Below are 25,614 nucleotides of genomic sequence, written 5' to 3'. Positions count from 1 at the left end.
CTCGTCCCATTTTTTTTGTTGCACGCAGTTCATATGTTAGAATCGGCTGGATCGGGCGACTATATTATAGTCGTTAGAAATGATCGGTTGAGCAGTAGGTTGTTTTTTTAATCAAGATATCCTTACCTCACTGTGCTCCTTATATATATTCAAAATATTATCAATATCAATCCAACATATTACATATTACTGCCATAGAAACAATCAGTCTAAAATTAAGTTGTTTTGAAAACATCAAGATATCTTGAAATAGACCGACTGACAGACGAATATGACTATATTGACGCTCGGCTCGGAGTTGTCTACTTGTAAGCATTGTACATTTAATGACAATTTTAATACTGTCTACTCCCATGATATAAGTAGTTCAAGTTCGCGACATTGAATAAATGTAAGTTAAATAAGGAAAAATTGATAATTCAACTAGTTTGTTAGTGTATACAAAATGATGCTTACTTAGCAAAAAGAAGATCAACAAGGAAACGTAAGTAGGTGGTGCTAGGTTTGCTAGGCCTCACGAGATCTACATGTGTAGTAAATGCACAAACATAAGTACTTTTTTTTCTCGCAAATCGCTGAATAGTCCCCTTGGCCCTTGTCTTAAGAAAAGTGATGTATAGGAGACATGCGCATACACCTACGAGATAATTGCAGCTGCGCAGGTAAACGGTCAGCTTAGAGATAAGAAAACATCGGGTGGATTAGGTAGGGGTGCGATTTTTTCTTTGTCGCAGCTTGAGACAAAAACAAACTGACGTCTGTTCCGATTCTAATAAAATTCGCGCCGCAGGACATCCGCAACTATATATATGTGTGTGTGTGTCATCGTGAAATGATTCTGTATATATGAATGTTATACCCTCTGCTTGACTAAAAACTCCATGTCAAATGTTGATTTTTTTCTAGCATTTTCGGCAATTTTTCGTATTTTAATTTGAACCATCGCAAACGTAAGCTCCCGACCGCTCTATACACTGTTCACAGCTCAGACACTCCCTTTAATGAACATTGATTCCAATACCCGTAAATTTATAAGTAAGTGACTTTATAAGGCACTGAAACTATACAACTTTGTGTATACGTGGAGATAATAAGTGAGAATAATATGCGGCAGTTGGCTTGCTTGATTTTCAAGAAATGTTTCAAAAGGGTTCGACGGCAGTTGCATAAACAGGTAGATAGCAAGGCACGCATTGCACAAACCGATATGCTCTTTCACTTAAAACATAGGGTATAAATGTCGAATCCTTACAAGTCGGTTTCCGCACTTCCTGCTGCGTCAGCAATATTCAACTACCTTTCACGAAGGGTCATACTTACATAGGTATTAACAAGGTGTCCTTTTGTCTCATGCTGCGAAACGGTTTTGACGAAAATTCGTAGAACAAACTTCCAGTTCGTTGAATATTTTGTTGCTGCATCGCGATATTTACATTTATTTTGTTTTTAGCTGAATAAAATAGTAACTGATTAAAGTGAACTTATTAGATGCACAAAAAATTAAGTACTGCAAATTTATTAGAATATATATCATGGAACAGAGAAGTATTCGACTACCACGAGTGTATGATTTATGCGTACTCAAAACATTCAAGAAAACTTCCAAAACCTCAAAAATATGCATTATATATTTTTCTGTAGTTTTTAAAATTAAATTTTTTTTTTAATTGATTTCTTCTGTTCAGTAAATTGCATAAGTCGGAGCCTATATTACCTTTAAAGCTATATCGATTTTTTTTCTTGATTAAACGATTTTTTGGATTTGTTTTGTCCGATTTATTTTAAACATATACCAAAATTTATTTATTTTAGAAATTCCAAAGTTGGAAAAAATGGTTAAATTAGTTATTTTATTTCCATTCAAAATGCTTTCAAAGATCTTTGTGAAATTCATATAGTAGTGTTCCACACTTTACAAAATCCACTCTTTTTGGATGATAAACGTAGTGAGAAGTTATTTGATTTTTTTTTGCAAAGTTCACCACTCTTGAATGGAAAATGTTAAGGCAATAATCAAGCGTTTATTTTTCGGCTTCAAGTTCTCACCACAATCCAATTTTTGTTTGTTTTGTCAAAACTCTTTAAAGCTGAAACAAACTTTTAAATACTTAGAAATAAGAACAATATGGTATGGGTATATGCCAATTGCTGTTTACCTTATCGATTGTTTGGAAACGGAAAGCAGACCTTTTCGGCTAGATCAACTCGATTATTGATGCTAATTAGGAATATATATGCCTCGTGTCCAGAACCATTAAAGTCTTTTTTACCTGTCTTCAACGGGCCCATACAGAATGTTAAAAAAATATATATAATAAATCTTTATTGACATCGCTATTTAGCCGACTCGCTTAATATCTCCGGAGACCTTGCTTCGAAAGCGGCGTGGAAATTCATACGAAATGGCAACATTGTTGGCTAGCATGCTTATTGGAGCTGGCCATCCTGCTATGGTTGTGTCTGGAGTAGCACGACAAGAGACGGTTCTTAATGATCAACACAATGTGCCGTACCCGTATCCAATTATTAAGGAAGAGTCCGTTGAACAGGAACAGGTGAAGGAAGAACAGAGTGTTAAGTACAAATTGCGCGCCTTGCCTGATTTGGAGAGTCATCTAGAGGAAGAAATGGCCGAGGTCCACAAACGTAGAGCCGAAGAACAGAGACGGTTGGAAGAGAACCTTTTGCGAAAGCAAATGGCGGTAACAATTGCAGACATTTACTTTTACATTCACAATGTGAATTGAATTTTAAATTTTCCTTAGGATCTAGAACTTTTAGCTGTCGACCGTTATCACTATCGGCGCTCTCACGCATGGGTTGTGATTATAAATAACGCACCTTGGAGTGTAAAGCCCCGAATTACATATACGGATGTGAATGGAGATGTTGTGGAAGCCCCTCCCACCGGAGTATTCATAGAGCCCTCAACGGGATTTATATGTGAAACAGGCTGTAAACAATACATTTTAGTTGACACTGTCTGGAACCAGTATAATTACTATGTTAATAAGCAAAAGTACCAGCGCGTCGGTGATTTGCGTTGGGATTTACGCGATATTAATGATTGGGAACACATGCTACCAGGCGAGCCACCTGAAATGCGCACTTACAAAGTTTCATCAGATGAGAACATAACAGATGGCGATACTGATGTAAATGATGAAAAGCATTTAGATGCCATTTGTTACTGGGTAAACAGGCTTCACATCGGCTTCGCGGACTACGAACAACGTTTTCCAGGCTCTGGAAAAAAAGTTCAATACAAGGGAGCCATACACGAACGCTTTTCTCCATACTCGCAACGCGACGGCAAGGTAATGCAGTTGACTTTGTTTAATGATAATATATGCACCGATCCAAGAGTCCGCTACGAATATTATAAGAACCGGTTTGACTTAATGGAACAGTTGAATTATACCTATGAAACCGACCACTATGAGGAGCTGTTTACTAAAGGTCGAAACGATAGTTTAAAATGTAAGTAAAGTCTTCATGCAATTGCGTTCGAATGTTCCTTACTTAAATAAGAACAATATGTATTATATTTTGATCTAGCAATCGAGTATTTTTCGGACACTTCACTACCCAGAAGATTAAGTTTCTCTTCGAACTCAAGATTAGACTCATTGGAGACTGTAGATTTGAACCCAGGATCGATAATATTACATTATAAGGACCAATCTGACAGGTGCTGGTACAGGGAGTTTCAATTTAAGCCAGGTGGTGGAGTTCTCAAAGTAAGTGATCTCGTTTTTACCAAATCTCCTAAATATCAGCAGCTAGATTGACCAAATTAGGCATGTAGCATCTATAATACCATATGCAGCAAAAGTATAATTCATTTTATGGCTCGTCTTTCTTCGACCAAATGCCACAATTGATTTTGCTATTGTCTTTTTTAGAATATAAGAATATTCTATAGCACAATAAGATCTACGCTAAATATTATATCCAGATCGGTTACGAAAAAAAGTTATGAAAATTTTGTTATATTGGTTGGACACTTGTTAGCGGCAGCTAACACAAATCGCAAGATTTTCAATATGCGTGTGCACACAAATAAGCAAAGACATACACGCAAATATAATTGCAATTGCGATTGTATCGTATATTATAATATGTGCTAATATTATAGTTCATTCTATTTTTTCGTCCAAACTGTATTCTTGGTATGGCTATGAATAATAAGGCGGTGGCATGCGTTCATTAGTTTGCGAGTTGAAAGCAAGAGCTTAGCGCAACCTGCATACGGTGTTGGTAGAAGAAAGCTCAGGGTATCCCCTATTCGGCCACTCCCGATTTGAGCACTCTTACTTTTTTTTAGAAAGTCGTAGAAAAATTTCATCGCTCTGACGAAGATGAGATAGGATCAAATGACATTGCCAGCCGAACATTCTTGTTTCATCAAAACAAAATAATACTACAATTTCACTACACATTTGGAGCACTGACTGCCACCACAGTCGAATTTACGAAGCCGCCGAAGCCAGATTATGGCAAAGAACTGATTTACGACGAGAAGCTAACCAAAATATATAGGGTAAGTTTTACACATTTAAATATACTGTGTGCCTATATGCTCAGATTATTTTAAATTAACTTATTCAGGCGAATCCCTTAGATCCGATACGTACTAATCTAGAGCTATATAAATTGTTGCTGGAACAACTTCAGTCAGAGGATCGTATTAGGAAGCAGTTTGAAAAAATCCAGGATGATCTCAGCAATATTTTTGATCAACGCAGAATGGAAAAGAAGGAACCTAAACTAAAGTTCGGTTTATTTGACCCACTTCGCAATGGTGCTGCCCGTGCAATTCGAATGCAACAGGTTTTTAACTTGGAACTATTAAACGTTTTACTTATCTGATTCGACTTTTCTTGCAGTTCAAAGAAGAGCTAGAACAGAAACGCGAAATAGCCAGTAAGCCGGCAGACTTTTTGGCTCCATATTTGGTACCATACAAACTTCAGGATGAACTGACTCAAGAACAAGCCGTGGGTGCCTACCATGCTTGCTTAAATGATTTGAAAACTCGATTTGTGACTCTTCTCAATAATTTACAACGACAATATGAAGACGTAAGTACTATTTATATCACACCTATGAATTTGGCTCGTACATCTCTTTTTAAATGAACAGTTAACCAGCGAGGCGAAGTCTTTAAATCGTTTCTTAAACAAGTTCGAGAATCAGTTTGACAACTTCGATTATAATCGGCTTGTACAGCAGGCTAAAGACTTAGAACTCAGGAAACGCATGGTACAGCAGCGGCTAACTCTGACTCATCAAGAATCTCAGAAAAAGTATGAATGGGTTAAAGCTTCATTGCAAAAAGATCCTCGATTAAACTTAAAAATGGAAGATAAGAAAACATCTGATGAATAAAAATCGTAAATAAAAATTATTAATGGACCATACCAAAATTTAGAAATTAAATGCTCTCCTACGGCACGCTAAGTATTTGTTTTATTCTTGTAGTCATTTGCCTGACGGCTTACAGATATGTAAATGCTGAGTTTGATGAAAATATCTTGGAAAATGTAATATTTTGCCATACAAAAGCTCTTTCAACCGATTCTTTTTATAGTGACATATACTTATTAGAGTAAGGCAAATTTAATAAAACACATATATGATAATATGAGCAATATGAGCAGCATACCAATATCATTTTATAAACAAATTATAAACCATCTTCAAGAGTATAAAAAGTGTCAGTGGAATAATTAATAGAGTCTGCATATGTGACAAACGTACAAACTAATTACATTTTTCGGCATCAAGTACAAAGGCTCTAGTTGAGAGCGCAGTGCTCCCGTAACATACATACTGTTTATATATATTTTTTATTTTTGTCTTGATCAAATCTCTTAGGTCTCAAGAACTAGAGTCACCAAACTTAACATGTAGTTCAGCATAGTATATATTGCTCAAGTTACTTTTATTTTAGAGCCATCATCATCTTCCGCCACCATTACATGGCTATTAATCAAATAAATCCATTTAAATTACAGATATTTTTAAAGCAATTGTCTTTTTGAGAATATAAAGGGGATATTGTGTAGGCAAATCTGCCTTATGGGCTAGTCAAGAACGATCTAAGACGGATCTCTATGACTTATTCATTTTGGCCACTTTATTTCTTGCATTCGGAATAAACACAACTATAAGCTTGGCCCATTTGCATAGTATATTCTGAATGTTTGGATCACTCTGTAGTGTGCTCGACTTCAGAATCCCCTGTACCTTTCAGTCAATTACTATTTTGGTATTTCTGATTGTTTATCAAAATATCTTTGCTAAATCTCGGTTTCACTGTGGTCCCTACCTACTTGTAAAATGTTATAAACATCGGACCGCTATAACATATAACTGCCTTAGAAACGATCGGTCGAAAATTATGTTGTTGTATTAAAAACATTTTTGTTAATCAAGATTTTACTATGCTCCTCATATCTATGCTAAATCCCATCAAAATCGGACCACTATATCATATATCTGCAATAACTATTTTCCCTGTGCTACTTAGATACGGGTAATGCATTATGAGCATTATGAAAAGCGTCTGCAGAGGTATTAGATCTTCGGCGTGCCGAAGATAGCCTTTCTTTCTCGTTTCTCATTAAGACCGTTGGTGGGGCTGCTGAGTAGAGGCGTTTGCTAATAATGTATATATCATGTAGCTGCTATATTAAATATGGGTGGACTAGTAGAATATTATATGGTTAAATATTCTGTTTTCAAAGATATTTTAACAAACTCAGCATTTGCGAGCTGCACTATTCTCCAATATCTACAAGGGTATTAAATCTTTGTTTTTCGTTTTTACTTGTGATTGTTTTATTTGCAAAATATTCAATTTATGTGAATGCTCTTATGCTCTTAAAATAACCAACAGCTTAATCTAATGCATTATTTGAAAACGTATATGTATATATATAATTATAAATGCGTAAGAGCGGAAAAATAATATTGAATTTATAAAGGAGAACAACAATATCGTGCATGAGCTTAACGTAATGTAAGGCAAGTCAACACCCTGGAAGTATGGCGTTCAGATATAGACGCGAATGGACTTGGAATTGTGCGCGGTTCCGAATACTTGAACGTACCATAAGTAGGGGTTGAAAGTATGTTAAAGTGGATTCTAAAATGCGAATGCCAATTTCATGGTCTTGCATCACAGCAGCAACGCGGGCACCGTCAAGTCATACCCGAGTGTGGGGGAAATTCGTTTCAAAAGTGACCGTCTGAAAATTGGACAAAGTGGCTGCCGCGGCCGTGTGTGGGTTCAAGGCATACAATAAGGCGCACAAACATAGCCGGAGGCAGTAACAACAACATCATATACACCCATACTCACATATACATTCTCTAGCACGTCACATAAGCACATGTGCGAGCGACCACCCGAGCCGGACTCCTGTCCGTTTTGGCGCTATACCCAAACCACCCACCGTCTACCGCCCTCACAGAAACACAGTCGTCTACGTCCTACGCACACTTCCAAGCCAACTTACTTACATATATGATGCCAGTGTCCGTCCATCCCCCATCGGCGGCGTCTAAATTGCGTTTGTCCCTTGAAAGAATCGTCCTAAGATGAAAGTGCTGTCCCTTGTCCGCCAACCGTCCGTTAGCATCGCTGAAAATTTGCTCGTGGCATGAACACATGTGGCGTTATTTCGTCGCAGATTTTTGTTCGCCAACTGGACAAGGATATTGTATACACTGCAAACATTTTTTTATCCGACCCAGTTGTTTGTACCATTCAAAACAAAGAGTATGATGAAAACGTACTTCCATTAAATGTAAGAACAGATTTTTTACAACATTTTCTAATTGTCATAATCAAATTTAAAAAAAAAAATATTGGTTAAATTTGACCCTCCTTGTATTAGTCAGATTCTATGTAAAATCCGTTTGAACATGGTATTTTAAGGCTTCTAAAATTTAATATATAATATACAATTTTTTATATAAAATATAATTTTGTAAAGACTTACATATAAAGATAGCGATAAATATTTAGATATTTAATTTAAATCATACGTTTACAAATTGAAATAAAAGATAACATAAAACAACAAACTTTAACGAGAAACTTGTCTGAGTCAGTATGGCTGAATACTTTAAACTTAAAATCGGATGCGTTTTCTTTCAGTGTAATTCGAAAGTACTCACTCCAAGCGTCTCCCATAGCGGCAGATATTCGTGCTTCCTTTGGCGAGCCGTGGGCCACGGTGAGGCCTTTGTCGTTTTTAATGCTACGGCCCGGGTAGTGTCCAGCTTGCCGTAAGTACAGTTGTGCAAATACACTTCTAGCGGACAGCATCGCGGCCCAAGAATTTGTATTTTATCAGCATCGTGCGCGTCGCGTAGTCAAGGACTTCCAATATTTACGCGAAATACACACGTATACAACATACATATGTGTACACATATATGTATATATATACACACATACACACACACACACATGTATATACATATAAATATATATATATATATATATATATATTTATATATATGAGTCTAATGTGCATGTGTTTGTTGAAGCAAATGGGATATGTGACGTAGTGGGGAGGGGAGGGTTTCGCAGGCCTCTTTGGATATGATGTGCATGTGTGCGTGTTTTTGTATATGGGATGTGGGAGTGGGGTGGACAAGTAAGGCTGAGGGTTATTGTACGATCCTTTCATTTTAGTCCTAAATATCCTTCTTCCAATATTTCAAACGTGCTTCGTGACGCGTCCGTTTTGTAGGATGAGTGGGTCGAAGGCGGCCCTTTGTGGGCACAGACTTTGTCACCAGTGCCGTCGTTGTCGCCGTCGTAGTCTGCGTTGCTTCTGCTGTTTCTGTTCTTGTTATTGTTGCTGCTGCCGTCGCTGCTGACGTGTTGTCCTCGCGTCACGGCGCGCAGTTTAGCGTTGGACAGACGAGAGCTCACCAGGGCTTACGGCCACTATGCTCTGTTGTGGACATGCGGGGCTGAAACCGGGGTCAGCTTTTATCACGGCATTTATTTTTCTATTCCACTTATAATATATGCCAGAAACAGGATACACACCCACATGGGCATATATTGGATATTTATTTTGTATTCGAATGCGCGGCATCGGGCACCGAGTGTCACAAGCATTGGCGGTGTCGTTTGGTAGCTGAGCCGCTGGACGGTTAGTTCAGGGTTATCCAGGGTCTGCATTTTCATGTGTGTTTGTGTACTTGTATGAGCGTATTTTGTAAGCATCGGTTATTCTCTTGGCTTGTGCAAACGGACGGACACTGAAAAATGGCGAGAATCCACTTGGGTGATTTGCGCGATGTCGACATACACAATCATACGCGGCACAAACACATGTACCTACATCTGGTATATACATTTAATGATGAAAACATTTCTTTCTTTCAATTTTTCGTATCCTTCTTTTGGGCACACATCCATGTGCATACATTTCAATCGTGTACATATAAAAGCTATCGGATAAGTATTAAATTCGTTAAGAGTTCCTGTCGAAGTGGTCATTCTTAACAACAAATTATTCATTTCATTTTTCAATTCTATCTTACCTTCTAAAAATAAGTTTAAACGTTTTTTTTCTTCTATTGTTTGGCATAAATATATATGATCTAGCAATCCGAAATTAATTTCTCTTGCAAGTATCACATATATATGTAAAGTAGAACATACATAGCTTTGATATTATTTTGCTTGATATTATAATATATAATAGATATTATAGCAGCAGCCCTGCAGCTGCGCAGGTTACGTATATGGCAACATATAAACCTAAGTATGTTGCTGGTCACCAAATTTTTCGAAAAGTATGTAAAGATAAGATTATAGAAGGTTCAGGGCAGTCGCTATTGGTAATTTTTGGCTCATAGTTCAACATCTAGTATGTCTTTCAATTTTTGCACACCTTTTTTAAACTCGGCGAAGTGGATTTTTCTCAATCGTTTTTTTTTTCGATTATTGAAGCTCTAGTCATTAGGCTATAATCATAAAAGCAGAGTATTTACTTAATAAATTCGGAAATCAATAATGACATGAAACTGTTCCTGCTTTGAGTAATAAAATTGATAAAAATAATATTGAAGAGTAAGATCTATAAATTTTTATATTTATTCTATAGACTAATAAAGCTCCTAGTACAACTGTAAAAAATACATGCCATGTCATTTATTGTCGAAAAGACAATAGGCCTGTTCTCTGTATGGTGTACGAAAATATATATTACAAAGTTGTGTATTACAAAAATATATCCCGTTTACACACTTTCAAAGGACTTTGAGTACAGTAATTATGCAGTTGAGGTTCAGATGTTCGGTTTATGGTGAATAGATATTTGAATTTTGTTTTCAAATCGATTCGCATCAAAAATGACTTATAGCCTCGTTTGTAGCTGGTTTCTTCCGTCTGGCCAAACGTTTTATACTATTTGAGCTTCTCATTTTACTTTGCTTTTAACCTATATGATTCTTTATTTCCTATTTCCTTAGAGTAAAAAAGCTACATGCGCTTTTATTCACTTATGGTGAAACGTAACTGGTCAATAAAGTCTGGACACCATTATCTTTGACACAGTGTCAATGAAATCCTACTGCTTATATGCCGGCTCGGCACTTAACGCCTCTTTCGCGTTCGAAATCGTTGCTTATTGCCCTAATTGCCCTCATCTTGCCCACTTGTGCTGGTAACTGCTTATCTGGGCACAGTTGATATGTTGATGATGTGTTTACTGCAGCTTAAAGTTCATTTTACGACTCGTTTTATTTATATCTCGGTACAGAGCCCGAGGTTCGGCCTGTCCTGGCGTCAATAAATTTTTATGAGCCATGATGCGGTTGCTCTTGTAGCTGGCGTCCATATAAACTGATTTCAATGTTTTATGGCGAATGTTGTGGCCATTCGTTTCGTATGTAATTCCCGTTCAACTTTTACGTAAGAAAATTAGTTTTCAATTTGTTGCGCATTTCCCAGCAGCTTTTTGCCCTTAACAATAACAGTAAAGTCTGCTTGTAAATCAAATCGATCAAAAAGTAAACAACCTACTTTTATTTTCTTGTTTATTTTAACAAGTATTAATGGAAGACTATTAACAATGTAACTATATGATTAATGTTAGCATATTAAAATATCATTTCAATGATAATAACGTCAACTCCGCAAAGTCAGTTATTGAAAAAACTAAAGTCGCCTTTAAACTTACTGCTAAAATAACAGCAGGAAATGAATTCTTGATATGCAGAAAACAACGATTGTTGCAACAATTAAGAAATACGCCAAGGAAAAAATGTTTGCCTACATATATCGGATTTTTGCCAACAAATTTGAAATATAATAAAAAAAATTTTATTTATTAATTTGAAACTGTGCAATCACTATCGTTACAAATATTTTAAAAAAGAAAAATGGCAACTGTAATCTAGCATTAAAGTCCTTACAACTTTGAGGATTTTGACTTTTGGCTTCACCTGGACGAGTGGGTTGGATTTCTTGCATGAAAGGTGCCTCTTAAAGACTTGATCGGTATAAACAGACAACTCAATACTGCCATCAACGTATGTTCCTATGCAAAGCAAGATATCTTGTAGAAACTTTGCATAGATCTATCTTTGTTAAACGCAGTACAATATCGAAACCGGAACAGATCACTATATAGCTACCATAGGGAAGATCGCTAGAAAGTTAAGTACTTGAATTAAAGATAATTTTAGAACATTTATAAATATGGCGTTCGAGCTATACCCTGCAACTTTGATGAGTTTGATGAAGTTGTCTTAAAACCGGGAGTGTCCGACTAGAAGCTAGCCTGAACACAACACCGACTTACTTGAACGAGCATTAAAATATACACAAAACACACCCATAGACATATGCCTTCACTTACACCAACAGATACAGCCAATCTATCAATCCAGCTTTTTTGGGCTTAGGTATAAGACACACACTATTTGTTTTAGATTTTAGCTCAGCTTATCTTAGCATATATATATTCTCTCGTATAATATTAGGAACAACTCGCATTTTTAGATAATTTGACCTCTATGTAGACTTGTGACTTGGAGTATACACACACAAAATTCCGTAAAGATCTGACAACAAAAGTAAAACTTTTTCAAAAACTTATTTTAAACAGTGTGGCGCAGGCGGAAAAGCAGCCCTGCAGTTGCGTAAGTTGCGCAGATGGGGTGTTTGAGATGGCATGAGTTTTGTGTGTTGTGCATTAATGCAGGTAAAAATACATACAAGGCTTGAAGAATTCAAACCGCGGCCCTAAGAAGCAAGACATAAGATTAGCCGGACATGAGATTTGGTAGTCATGCACATTCGAGGTCAGCGATAAAACTGTTTAAAAATCGATGTATTGGTGTTTCAGTTCGATGTATCAATTACTATTTTTATTTAATGGTAAAGGCATATACTGGTATTTTTGCATAACATAAAATTTTAATAAAATTCTTTCCCCCTTTTGGAATAAATCGTGGCACTAACTTATTGTGCTAATTACTATCGTCTCATCCCTAAACGTCATACCATCATTTCGACTTAAACGGAAAAAGGAAAAACACGGATATCTTCTCTGTATGTGCTGCTATTTTGGTTTAGTTTTTGTTTATTGAAACTGGACTTTTACAATGGCTGTGAGGTGTATGGCGGTAGGCAAATGGTGTTCAATGGAGTTGTACGAGTTCAACATTGGTACAGGAATCTAAAATTTGTTTTTATGGTAAAGCAAACGAGCGCGTAGCAGGAGCTGCATTAGGTGTCAGTTGAATAATGTTTAGAGCATCTCCTCGTCGGGCACTCTCGACTAAAGCTTTTGTTTTTACTTTAGTTGTTCCATCTACATATGTACATGTGCATATTTTCTCTTGTTAATCGCTTTGGCTGCTATGTTAGTTAGTGGTCTGTCTCCCGATAAATTCATTTTAAAAGAAAATTATTGGTTAACAGAACTTATTTGACTTTATTTCAGAGACGTCCTACCAAAACGTTAAATTAAAAAAGTACTATTAACAAAATTTGTTTCCGCAATTTTAAATTTTTGATGTACATATGTATGTATGAAGATAATTGATTTAAGTCAACCTTCCACATATTGTGATGATAAACAGATAAGCGCACATATCCCAAAAATAGTCATAACATTGGTTCATTTATACTACTTAGTGTATTCGTTACCTCACTAATTAACCCAGTTGCACCTATATATGTATATGTAAGTGCAATTTATGTATATATATATATATACATATGTAGGTGCATATATACATAAGTATATTCAAGTACATATATGTACAGAAGTACAAGTACATATGTTCAGCATTGACATTGACTTTCATCTCATTATAATGGCTATTTATGACCACCCCAGCTCTTATGTATTTGCATAGTCTGTGGATATGCATGTGCTGCTCATACATATGTGTGTGTGTATGTGTGTATGTATGTTTGTATGTAAGGCAAATGCCAACCGAATTGCCAGAAGCATTGCTTCAAACCACTTGTTTTCCTAATTTATTGATAATGAGCTATTTATGGGTTTGTGTCCCTGTGCTTTAGTTGGCCAACGATGGTGACAGGGAAAGTGTTCTTAATTGGCCGTGCGTAGCTGAATAAGTTTGTGTCTATGAACATGAAGTGTATGTGTTTGTGCAATACAATAATACAGTCTTTACATTCGAAAAATATACCCGTATATCCGTTCCAGGTAGACTGCTTAAATTATATGCCTTTAAGTCTATATATCTGACATCACAATCATGATTACTTTTATATTTTTACCCGCGTAAGTGTTCACATTTTTCAATTTTTTTTCAATAGGATGGCCAATATAAACTTGGTCCCCGCAGTTTTAAAGGTAGAGCTGCTCTTAATTTGGTAAAACATATTTTCTTAACGCCGCCGAAACACTGCGTGGACTCTTGATAAAATCTATACATCTTATTAAACTGAATGGGTAGCTAGAAGCTATTAATCAGTTGCGTCCGGCTTCTTACTTGTAATGATTGTTATATCCCATAACCGGACAACATTTTTACACTCTGAACCCATTTAAATTTTGTGCAAATATAATGGGCAGAAGGATGTATTTTATGTCTCCGGACTTCTTTGTTTATTTAAAGTCGCCGATTACTTGCCCTGTTTCCAAGCAATCGGTAAAAAGTGTTAACGAATGAAATAGTCCCCATATTTGGTATTCTGTATTCTTTATACGGTTGCCTAATGTCAATAAGGCAGCTTTCTGAAGAAGCTGCAGAGTTTAGATTCAAGCACATGAAAATGTTAAAACTCCGAAATTTCACGCGTTTTGAGATTTAATTAACTAATTGCTTTAAGGCGCTGATATATTTTTTTCGGGACAGAGAACTGCCAAAATATGTTTTTTGTTTGTGATTAATGATTAAGATTTACTTTTCATAGACAATATTTTTACACCGTGAGTCAAACTTTCATCAACGAAATTTAAATTACGTATCCATGAATGTATATCTTTTTAATATAAAATAATTACAATATTAATAGAGTACAAAAAATTGAATTTGCAAGGAAACATCAATAAGAAATCAACAATTCTCGAGATTCTCGTTTCGAAGCTTCTTTGATTGAGACGGCTTCTTATATGCTTTCAGAAACAGAAAATTAAAATTTGAAATAGAAAAAAAAATTGCTGAAGATATTGATGCAAAATTCGAAAAATTAGCATAGAGTAAATTCCTCGGTTATGAGTGAATACTACTTCTTCCCATAACACCACCCTATTGGAAATGCTTTTTACGAATCTTCGCATTTAGTGTCCGATCCTAATGAAATATTTCATTTAATACCAAAGACCAAACAGGAATCCACAACGAATATTCTCGATCAGCGTGATAATAGGATTTCAATATCGATATTATTATAAATTTTGGGACCTTTGAAAAAAATAATAATAATACAAAATTAAAATAATAATTTTTAAAATAAATTCTCAGCTTAGAAAAAAGGTCACAGATCAAATTAATTTCTTCAGCCACTTCTACGCGAAGGGTCTTGGCTCAACCCAATGCAGAGAGATACCCAAATAGAATACGTCCCTGCAATATAGCACAAACCAAACAACACATAAATGGGGCAGGTTGAGTCAGGAGTGCCCGACAAGGAGATACCCTGAACACCAAATGCAGCTCGCACTACGCGATCATTTTAAAAATTACAAATTACAAAAGAATGTTACCTCTCTTGGAGTCGAACTCGCAAATCCCTTTAAACCGCCGAACTACTTGCCACCGCCTTATATTTTACATTCAGAACAAGAAAGAATTCTCAGGGAAAAATAACGAAACTATGTTTTCTCTAATAACATCGGTGCTTCAAATGAATATTGATGAAATTTGCGACAATGGATCTTATTGCGCTAAACACGTATATTCTCAAAAAGACAACTGCATTCAATTGGTTTATTTTATTTACAGCTACTGGGTTGTGGCAGGGGCTGACGACAGCTATAAAATTAAAGTACTTGATCTGTGTATACTATTTCATGAGCTACAACCAAATTTGGGGACTAAGAGATTTGCTCAAAAACAGGATTTAGAAATCGATTGCTTGAAAACGGGAAAGTTAACGAAAGCTCAAAATCGACTCGGCTGTTGATGCTGATCATGAATCATGATCATGATCGTGATACTGATATATATATATATATACTTTATAGTATCGGAGAAGCTGTCTCATGCCTATAACATACCGTTCGGGATATAAAGAGTTAGTGATTAATTATTTGAAATCTTTTTACTTCAATGTATCATTGTAAATTTCCCTTCAGAGCAATTACCCTATAAGTTATTAAGTTATATAACCTTCTTACAGTACACCACCTTCATAATCTTTCGTTTGGTAAAGATCCGAAGTTTTTGATCGATTCCGGCCCCCTAAAAAATAAGTCAGACCAAAACCACACACATATCACCTTGCCATTTTGATATGGACTTTACATTAGAGCGACGTGTGCGTAAGAAAACATATATATTTTAACAAGTATACGACTTTTTGCATATACAGCTAAATATTCAGTAACATCTAATTGTCACTATACAAATGTGCTGTTTCTTATTAGATATATAATGTATGTATGTGCACATAACAATATCCATACATACATACATACATACATGAACAAATATAGTTATACAGAACCTGCAAATTTTCATACGGACCTACATACATACATATTTGTGTACAATATACGGTCCTTACATACTTTCTTGTGTACACATATAAGTACATACATACATATGTATGTATGTTGTGCTATATTCTTACACTTAGGTTGAAGTCTTGCAATCTTGTCTCCAATGTGCAATGTTTCATTTGTCTGGTATAATTACTTGAGGGCAGAGGCTAAAACAAAAATAATCATTTCGAATATTTGTAGCTATACACAAGCACAGGCCTGCTCTCTGGAGGTGTTTAGGAAGGGCGTTTTAAATACCTAAAGAAGTACTTATATTATACTCGCTCGTCTGTAGACATGTTGTAGAGCATCTAAGTGTATATCGATAAACATACATACATACAATATACGCACATCTCTGCGTACAATTATGTATATGTACAGTAAAATACATATGTAAATGCATCCGCATGCGAACACACACGATTTCTTAAATCCCTTTATGTATGTGTGTGAAAATATACTTTTTGGAAATTCATATACAAAATGCATGTTTGGCTTTGGGGAGTGCATGCGTGTGTATGCAACTATTTTCATTGTATGCGTTCTGACGTCCAATAACTGAGTATTCCAAAAACTTAACTTACCGAGAAGCGATTGGTTGGGCACGCATGTGGGTAGCTGCTTTCTTAGTTTATCTGTTACTTCTTAATCGTGCTAATTCAGCTTTCCTTCTTTCTAGCCACGTATTAAACACTTGTTTAGTCCCGGAAATTGTAATTGTGAAACAGTGTACTAGGTATCTACATGCATACCTGCATGTTATGCAACGAGCATAGTCGCCAGACATACATATGTAAACATACATACGTAATCGAAAATTTGTGGTCCATTTTGAATAGAAATATCCGAAAACGGAAACTTTAATGAATTCGATCTCAAAACTACATTGGTTGAGCAATGATGCTACACGTTTCCCAAAAGTTGATAGCATCGTTCCTTGCCAAAAATAATTATAACTATGATTGGCTACACAATAAATTATTAATAATTTTTGGTTGCCAACAACTTATTTTTCTTATCGTTATTGGCTTAGAAAAGTGAACTTAAAAGCTTGAAACAATAATCTAGTATTACCGTTATATGATCTCGACATCTTTCTCTCAACGAGGTTATTATAGCTTTATAAAAATTTGTTTTTTTAAGTACTGGTTGAAACAAGCTGTAATTTACTGAAAGAGCTCTAGTAACGACCGAAGCCAAGGTTTCTACAATAAATATTTTCAACTATTTGGATTCTTATTAATATCTCAGGATATACTTTACTACTTATCTTTTAACTCTAATGATGACATACGCCCACTAAACGAAATGGGAAGAGAACATTTTATATAATATTTCTGGGAACATCCACAGCTTCTGAAAGAACATTTAGTAAAACATAACATAATTATCAAGAATCTGAATAAGTCATTATTAAACCTAAAACAACCCACCAAGGGAAAACATGTACATTCATATATGTATATTGTGACTAGGAGGTGTTTTCCGCCCATAGCAAGTAAATATATCTATCTTAGAAATCCAAAATCGATTAGACGTATTAATTGTTATGTAGGATGCTTAACAATACATTTGAAGCCGAGGAGGATACGATAAAGTAGCTGAAACACGAGTTCATTAAGTTCTTAGATAGGACTTTAAAATTAAGTTTAAAACAAATCGGACTGATCAACACACAGCCCAAATCATGAGAGATCCACAACATAGCTGTGGTTTCTGAAAAGTCCAGCTGCACGTATGAAACTTGAATGTAACTTTTTTGTTTACCATCCGATCAGTCTCAAACTCATTTTTAAAGATCTGTGTGAAAGTTCATTTAATGTGTTTCGAAAAACCATTTGAGACATGTTTTAAGAGAAGTAAGGATATCTTCAACTGACTGAAGATTTAATACCCTTGAAGACATTTCTCTTTTGCAGATACGTGAGAAAAAGTGAAACTCAAAAATATTGAGACTGTTGATAATTTTTTTGAAAACAGAATATTATACCTACTATTCCACCGATCTTTCCTATAGCAGCTTTATGACATAATGAAACTAATAAATTCCGAGCTCGGTCAAGTTATCGTAGAAAAAGTTTTCATATTAATACCTAATGTTTGCCCGATTGTTCCTATGGCAGCTATATGGTATAGAGGTCTGATGGGGCATAATAGCATAGTAAAAGTGGGCGTACTAAAAGTTATAAGTCTTGGTAAGTTGTGGGTTAGATGTCTTAATGTTTTATATATAATTTATTATTTATATATATTATTTATAATACAAGGGTATAAAATACACACAGAGAACAGCATACAATACAATTGCAAATACAATGTATACATGTGTAAACCAATTTTTGCAATTTTCTTTAGCTGCGGAATTCGCATGGCGCATCACATTTTTCTTTTGAGTTTTTCGTAGCGATCTTTTAAAATTTTCAGCACAAGATCTTATTGTGGGATAAAATAATTGTGTATTTGCAAAAAGACAACAGCACAATTGTCGTCAAATAAGATGACTCTTAGCTCTTAAAACAGGAGATTTGCTTAAAAACTCAATTTTTAAAAAGATTCTTATCGATTGTTTTGGAACGGGGCTATTTTTCGATTATCGCAAACAAACAAGTAAGCTAGCAAAGCTCTTATAGGTTCTGAGATCCTTGCGTTTATACATAAGGACGGACGTGGCTAGAGTGACTCGGCTATTGATGCTGATCAAGAATATATGTATATACATTATGCCGTCGAGGATGTGCCCATATACACAATTTTATTATGTTTAAAATATCGACTAAAATAGATTTGAACTAATAATTTGAGGATCTTTCTTGGTCTTTTCCAAAAATATAAAGGATGTAGATATTTTCTATGTGCCAATGTTCTAGTAGGGCGTAGCAATATGGCCTTAAAACTATATCTGAATCGGGTTTATACTAAAACTGCCAAATTTCTAACTTCAATAGCGCCGAAAAAATTATGCATACATTTTAGCAATGAGCTTAATAACGATCGGAATAACTTCACTAGTACTAAATTCCTGTCAATTACAAGGTAAGATCACAGGAAACCTTGACCGTAAAGTTTTTAATAGACACTAAAAAAAACAACAACACGAGTCGAGAATATACTTTAGAAGTATATTCCCAAAAATTTGGCGAAAGAATTGTCAAGTATCTCTTTATCTCTATATGTAAAACTGCGTGTCTTGACTGACTGATTGGCGACCAACGCCTAGCCCAAGCCGTAAGAGCTAGGAAGTTTAATTTTTGATTGTAGTTACCTTATGTGATGAAGATGCACGTTAGGACGGGGCTTAGGAAAATTATAGCCGGAAATGCGCGAAAAATCGCGAAAAACGTTTGTATAAAACTTTTTTGCTTATCATCGGCCACAAACTCATTTTCTAAAATCTTTGTTCAAATTCATTTAAGGGATGTTTCGCACTTTTTGGAAAATCCATCTCTCCTTAATATAAATGGGGGTCAAAGATATGGTGGGTGACGTTTCGCGTTGAAATTCGTTTGCAAAAATCTATGCGAAAAATCATTTGAGACGTGTTTCTCACTCTTCGCAGAATCTAAGACTCCTTCTTTTTGAGAACATTATTTTATACGTGCCACGGGCAAGGCCCGTATACATGTTCACACATTCCTATTCATATGCTTTAGTAAGTTCAGCTATTGCATTATTATGTTAAATTATCCATTTTCGGGCTCTGTTTCACAAAAATTATCTTATAATTTGAAGTTATCCCCTATTCCTTTTATAAACATCCGCAGAAAACATTCATTTCTGTTGTTTGTCGTTTCAGACAATACATATGTATGTCGTAACAGGCCTATAGACGGATCATTTATTATCGGTTCAAAATTTGCTTATTGTATATATATATATATATATTTTCATCGATTGTATCGCTTTCAATTCAGACAACAAATAACACACGAGGCACCCGACATTTTTCAATATTCGAGAATCTCATAACCGCTTTTAATAAGTTTTACTTTCCTGAACGTCTTTTGGCTTAGACGGTGGTTGCAAAAGCCTCTGTCGACTCTGACTTTATAATTAACGCAGGAAATCCTTAAGTCCCTGTAAAGTACGCAGTTGCATATGTAAAACGGAGCTCTGGACAGTCGAAGAATAGGCAACTTTCGGAGTGGTTGCACTTTTTTGCAAAAAAGGCGACCATGTTTTCGCTAGATTAAGGTTTCTATTCTTTGAGGTTAATCTGTTACGTTTCGAAATGCGTGAAATATGCTAATTTTTTACTTAACATAATTTAGAGTAAATTCCGCTAACAGTTAAATGTAATATATAAATGGATTTATAAAAAGCTTCATTAAGACCAATTTGTTTTTTTTTTTTTTTTTCATTAAAAATTGTTATAAAAGAATCATATTTGGAAAATGTAATATTTAAATTAAAGAGTTTGAAACTTATTAATTACAAATTTTTGTTTGTAGACTTTAAAACGTAATGCCAAATGGTTTTTTACCACTCCTCCCTTTATTATAGTATACATAAATTTACATGCAAATGCCAACTACCCCACATTTACGCAAGCCGTGAAACTTAGAGTGGGAATGGGTTAGTAGACTTCCAGGCCTGCTCACTCTTTTAGGTTCCTGGTCAACTGCTTTGTTGGCGGCAACGTGAAATTGCCAACTATTTTACTTATATACAGCCTTATATTTTTGTTGTTGCAAACCCTCTCTGTCTTTGGTTCTTTCCGCCCCTTCCCATCAATGGTACATGTGTATGTTTGTGTATTAATTTACCCTCCCACTCTCTCACGCATACGCTTACGACGGACCACTGTGGCCAAGCTGGCCGTTTCAACTTGAAAATTCGAATTTTCGCAGCTTCCATCTCTTGGACTTGTGCTAGTACCTCAGCCGGTGTTCCTACTGCTGGCCCAGCCTCTTCCGCAACCTCTGCTTATACTAAAGCCTCTACCTCAAATACAACTTCAGCCACGGTGATGGCAACAGCAGCTACGAGCAGCAACGGCGATGCCGACGCAACGAAACGTGACCTAGCCGGTTAGTACGCAGTCCACATGGCCTCCATCTTCATACCCATTTTATGCCGCACTGGACCACTGGCAGGACTTCACTCTCATCCTCATCATTTGACCCCCATACAGCGTCGGACGCCGATGTAGCAAGCAATCGCAAGCCGTATGCAAACAACATTTTGCAAAGCTACTGAAGGTTCTTGCTGGTCGCCTTCGTTGGTTTCCTTCGTGCGCTTGCCATGTCAGTGCCTTCATGCTGCATGCTAGTCCTTTTGCTTCTTCTTGTGCCCTGTACGATGTCCGAGCTAGCACACACACACACACACACACGTGCGTACTTATATACATATATATGTACACGTAAATGTACGTATACATATATTGTACATATCTATGTACGTATGCTGTGATATTCGTGTTTGTGTAAATGTTCGCATTTCTAAATTCGCATATATAGCAGTGGTCAACTATGGAAATTATCGATCGACTTGCTTTTGGTGTCAGGTGGTTGGGCGATGGATGTGGTGGCAGCAAAGGCAGCAGCATGATGGACACGCAGTTGGAGTGGAAATGGAGCGCTAGCTCTTGTATGGTGGCAGCTGCAGCCCCAACGGATTTAGGGGGCGGCATCACCCAAGGCAGACATGGGCGCAGTAGCAACGCGATGATGTTGATGAAGATGAGACAGGGTTAGGGATAGATTTTGGAATAGGGTCTGTGACGAAGGCAAGAGCTTGTTCGAGCAGTGCCTGCGACAGCGACAACATACTGTATAGGACGTTTGCGACAAACGCTTGGTCCTTTGCTTGGTTGCTAAGGCAAAAGCGATGCGGCTATGGCATGGCCGTTGCCTATGTTGGTGTTCAAATCTCGAGTTTGAGAATAAGTTGGCATCAACGTTAGCGACAACAAAATTCCACTGCCTGCACACATGAATCATCCCTATCCAATGCTCAGCACGACGAATCTAACATGACGAGAACGAGATGACGATGACCAAAAGGAATAGAAGCTACAGCAACTCCAATGTGAAGCATTCGGTGGAAACATTCTGCCCAGCTCGCCTTTTCAGCCGTTCTGTACTAAGGCAGTCCACCCAGCCTCTCACCCATACAAACGGAACATGGCACATCAAAAGGCTGCTGGTCCCATTCGACCATTCAAATAGGCGAATGGGTTGGCAAGCCGTTTGGAAAGACAGGTGTGGAGTTGAGGGTGTACGACGGAGTCAGAAATTGCTTATGCGACATCTAGTGTTTTTGCTTTTTGGCCCATTCGAGTCCAGACGCAAAGCAAGAAAATATGCAGAGCATACATGCTCGTATATGGAAGATTGTACTTTTGCGTTCGTGTATATAGATGTATCTATGTTTGTTACACTTTTCGCTATAATTGGCTAATATTACCCAAAATACCAAACAAACAAAAAATAATTACAATAATTAAACTTATTAGCACACTACCTGCAAATGTTGTTTATCCAAGGCTTAAATAAGTATATTGAGGATATTAATTTTCGCGGCTTCACAGCTCCAATTTGGTGAAATTTTTTAACAGTATCAAATATTACGTTCCTTATCATGAGAAAATTGCGTTCATTCTGTAAACAGAGTACAAAACTGGTCTTTAGCAAAAACAAAATTTTCAAATTTAGTTTACGAGATATGTTATGTGACTCTAATTATAAGACAGGCACATATTTTTCAATATAAGTTTTAAGATAATATACATATTTGGAATTTGATTACATATTTTAATTTGCACGCTTACCACGCCCGTAGCGAACTTAGCCTGCACGAATATGGACATTGCACAATCGAAAGATACTCTATTTCTTCACTTTGTAAACGAGTATAAAATAAATTAAGATGACTGATGGCGTAATCTTCAGCTGAGCATATATTCAAGTTTGGAACACAAATAATTGGCTATGCCGATTCAAAGTTCCGCAAAAGCACCAACTGGGATGTTGAATTCCATCTCGGTCTCGCTTGTCGGAGTACAATGTGAACAACGCTGTTTAGACGAAGGAAGGACGTGTGTTGCGTGCTCATCGAAGCATTAACTTGAACATTGAATGTTCTGCTGGACGCAATATAGCCTGGCCGGTAGAGAAACTCCATACCGTTTTGGGGCTTATAAAACCTAAGGGAATTTATTCGTGTCTTGGCAGCAGTCTTAGTGTTTAGATCGCTTTGGATAGCATTAGACTGGGTGACATTCGCAAAGCTGGTAAAAATTTGCAATGACCAATGGTCCATTCTCCTGAGTTTAGTTAATTACGAATGCGGAATGTGTTGCTCATGCCTTCAATTGAGCGTAATGGTATCCTAATGGTTAACCGCATCCACAATAAAATTTTCGAATCGATTTAAAAATTAAATTAGGACCGATCAATACAACAACAGTTGAACATCTAAAGACGCAACCAATTTTCCCATATTCGGGAGGGAGCACTCACAACGGTTGAATTTGATTTTTCGTCGGAGCTCGTTCAGCCTGCAAACTTGTGCTAGCGAAAATAACTCTTCTCCCGTCCAGTTACAAACATTATTGTAGGCTTACAAACTTTTATGTCCACTGAGATCTTACTCGGACTCCCAACATCCTAACACATTCAATCTATCCTCTTTTGGCCCAATAAACTCATTACTGGTCTACTTGCTTATGTTAAGTTTTCTTAATATACATTATCTTGACTCGATATCACAAAAAGACTTGTTTTTATTCAGGAGCTCCCGACTAAAAATAAATTTAAAAGAGTCCCTCATTTGATATTACGCACGTAAACGACTAATCTTTTTGAAACGTCTATATTTAACAATTTATTGTTGACGAAAAAAACGAATTAAAATAGCAGCTTATTTAAAGAGTACTATACTATACAATCAAAACTGGAGTGTTGTTTGAAATGGTGCATGTTTGTGTGTACATGTACACAGTAATTTGCACTAGTTAACGCAAACTCTTGGCTAGTCAATATACATAGACATACATTTTCATTTATAAATCCTGTGTTTCCGATCTCAATTACATTTTTAGCAGTCGATTTTATTGAACTGTCAAATATTCGTATATACTCAAAACACAGTTTCATTGAAATTTTAACATAAGTTGATGGGGACTTTCAATTGATTTATTTATTTGACTTAAAGCTATTGGTCGGAGGGGAGGTGGCGACATCTACACAATGAAAAAACCGTATACTATTCCTGAAGCTTAGTTTATAATTTGGTAACCAGCTACTATGCAAGTTATCTATTTTTGGAAATATACTCGTGCTGAGCGGGAACTACATTGAAAATAACTCTAGCTCTTAAAGCTTCTGAGTTCGACACGTTTATACATACGGTCAGACGGACATGACTAGATCGACTGATCATTAGTTTTACTATGCTCCCTCCATTTATGCATAATCTTATTTACATCGGACCACTATATGATAACTGTCATTGGAACGATCGGATGAAAATTGTATTGTATGAAAAACTTCATTGTTTTTCAAGATATCTTACCCATAATCGGCATTAACTATTTCCCTGTGCTTCGCCATGCCGGAGATAGCCTTTCTTTCTCGTTAATTTTGTTGGAACAAACTTCTTTTTTAAAAGGCAACCGTGCCTGCAGCGTATGCAACATACTTATATTCAACATAAACCAAGTTTCCTAAAGATATCTTTAAATCTGAGTTTGCATAGAAACACCTGATCGAAAATATATATACTTATGTGCTACGTGTTACACATATAATAAATCGCAAGCAAGGATAAAATAAACATGTGTGATAATATTGATTTCTATTACGCACGATTCGCAGTTACCATTAGTGCGGGTAGCTGCAATTTTTATTTATATCAAAGGCAGCGTACACGAAACTGTATAGACGTCTGGCCATCCACATTTGGCCTAACCTAGTCTTCTCCACCGTCTAACAAGTGGCCCATAAAACTTCAACGAACATAAGGATGGATGTAATAATTTATGCGCGATGCTCCACTTTCAGATTACGAGTGCGAGTACAGTGGCATCTTGATTTTTATTTTCTTTTTTCTTTTATGTTTTCCGTTTACTGGTGCATATACGACGTGCTCAAATTTTCTTTGTGTGAGTCATCCAAGCGCTCAACCTGAGACTGGGCCAAAGACTGAGACTAAGTTAGTCGCAAGTTCAAGCGGTGACAGGTCACAAAAAACACTTTCCACATACTGAGCCGAAGAATAGAAAAAAATCAATGCTTAAAGGCAAAGAATAAAATATTTATTCATCCATTCTAGATTTCATTCATGAACGTTTACTGCACACACACACACATATGCTACAAATGTTTTGCTACTCGTACATGTGCAGAGTATTCCCGCTGCAAACTTTTTTATGGTCCCA

General features: G+C 36.3%; 1 protein-coding gene across 3 annotated transcripts in view; it reads left to right on the top strand.

Moving 5' to 3' along the window:
* The window catches only part of lobo (lost boys), a 32,152-nt gene extending 26,682 nt beyond the window's left edge, over nt 1-5,470 (top strand). Inside the window, exons 3-9 of one of the 3 annotated variants that reach the window (XM_002052911.4) lie at nt 2,343-2,702; nt 2,766-3,480; nt 3,559-3,740; nt 4,328-4,543; nt 4,612-4,833; nt 4,890-5,084; nt 5,146-5,470. In XM_002052911.4, the coding sequence (XP_002052947.2) occupies nt 2,343-2,702; nt 2,766-3,480; nt 3,559-3,740; nt 4,328-4,543; nt 4,612-4,833; nt 4,890-5,084; nt 5,146-5,391 (2,136 nt within the window). In that variant the 3' untranslated portion in view covers nt 5,392-5,470. Of the gene's footprint in view, nt 1-2,342; nt 2,703-2,765; nt 3,481-3,558; nt 3,741-4,192; nt 4,229-4,327; nt 4,544-4,611; nt 4,834-4,889; nt 5,085-5,145 lie in introns of those variants that run through there. The other 2 variants (XM_015171792.3, XM_032432864.2) reach the window with 2 other exon arrangements.
* The last annotated feature ends 20,144 nt before the right edge of the window (nt 5,471-25,614 follow it).

The sequence above is a fragment of the Drosophila virilis genome, chromosome 2 (assembly GCF_030788295.1).
Source record: "Drosophila virilis strain 15010-1051.87 chromosome 2, Dvir_AGI_RSII-ME, whole genome shotgun sequence".
NCBI lineage: Eukaryota > Metazoa > Arthropoda > Insecta > Diptera > Drosophilidae > Drosophila > Drosophila virilis.
Note: the sequence above shows the minus strand (reverse complement) of the source record. Positions and strands in the feature narration are given on the sequence as shown.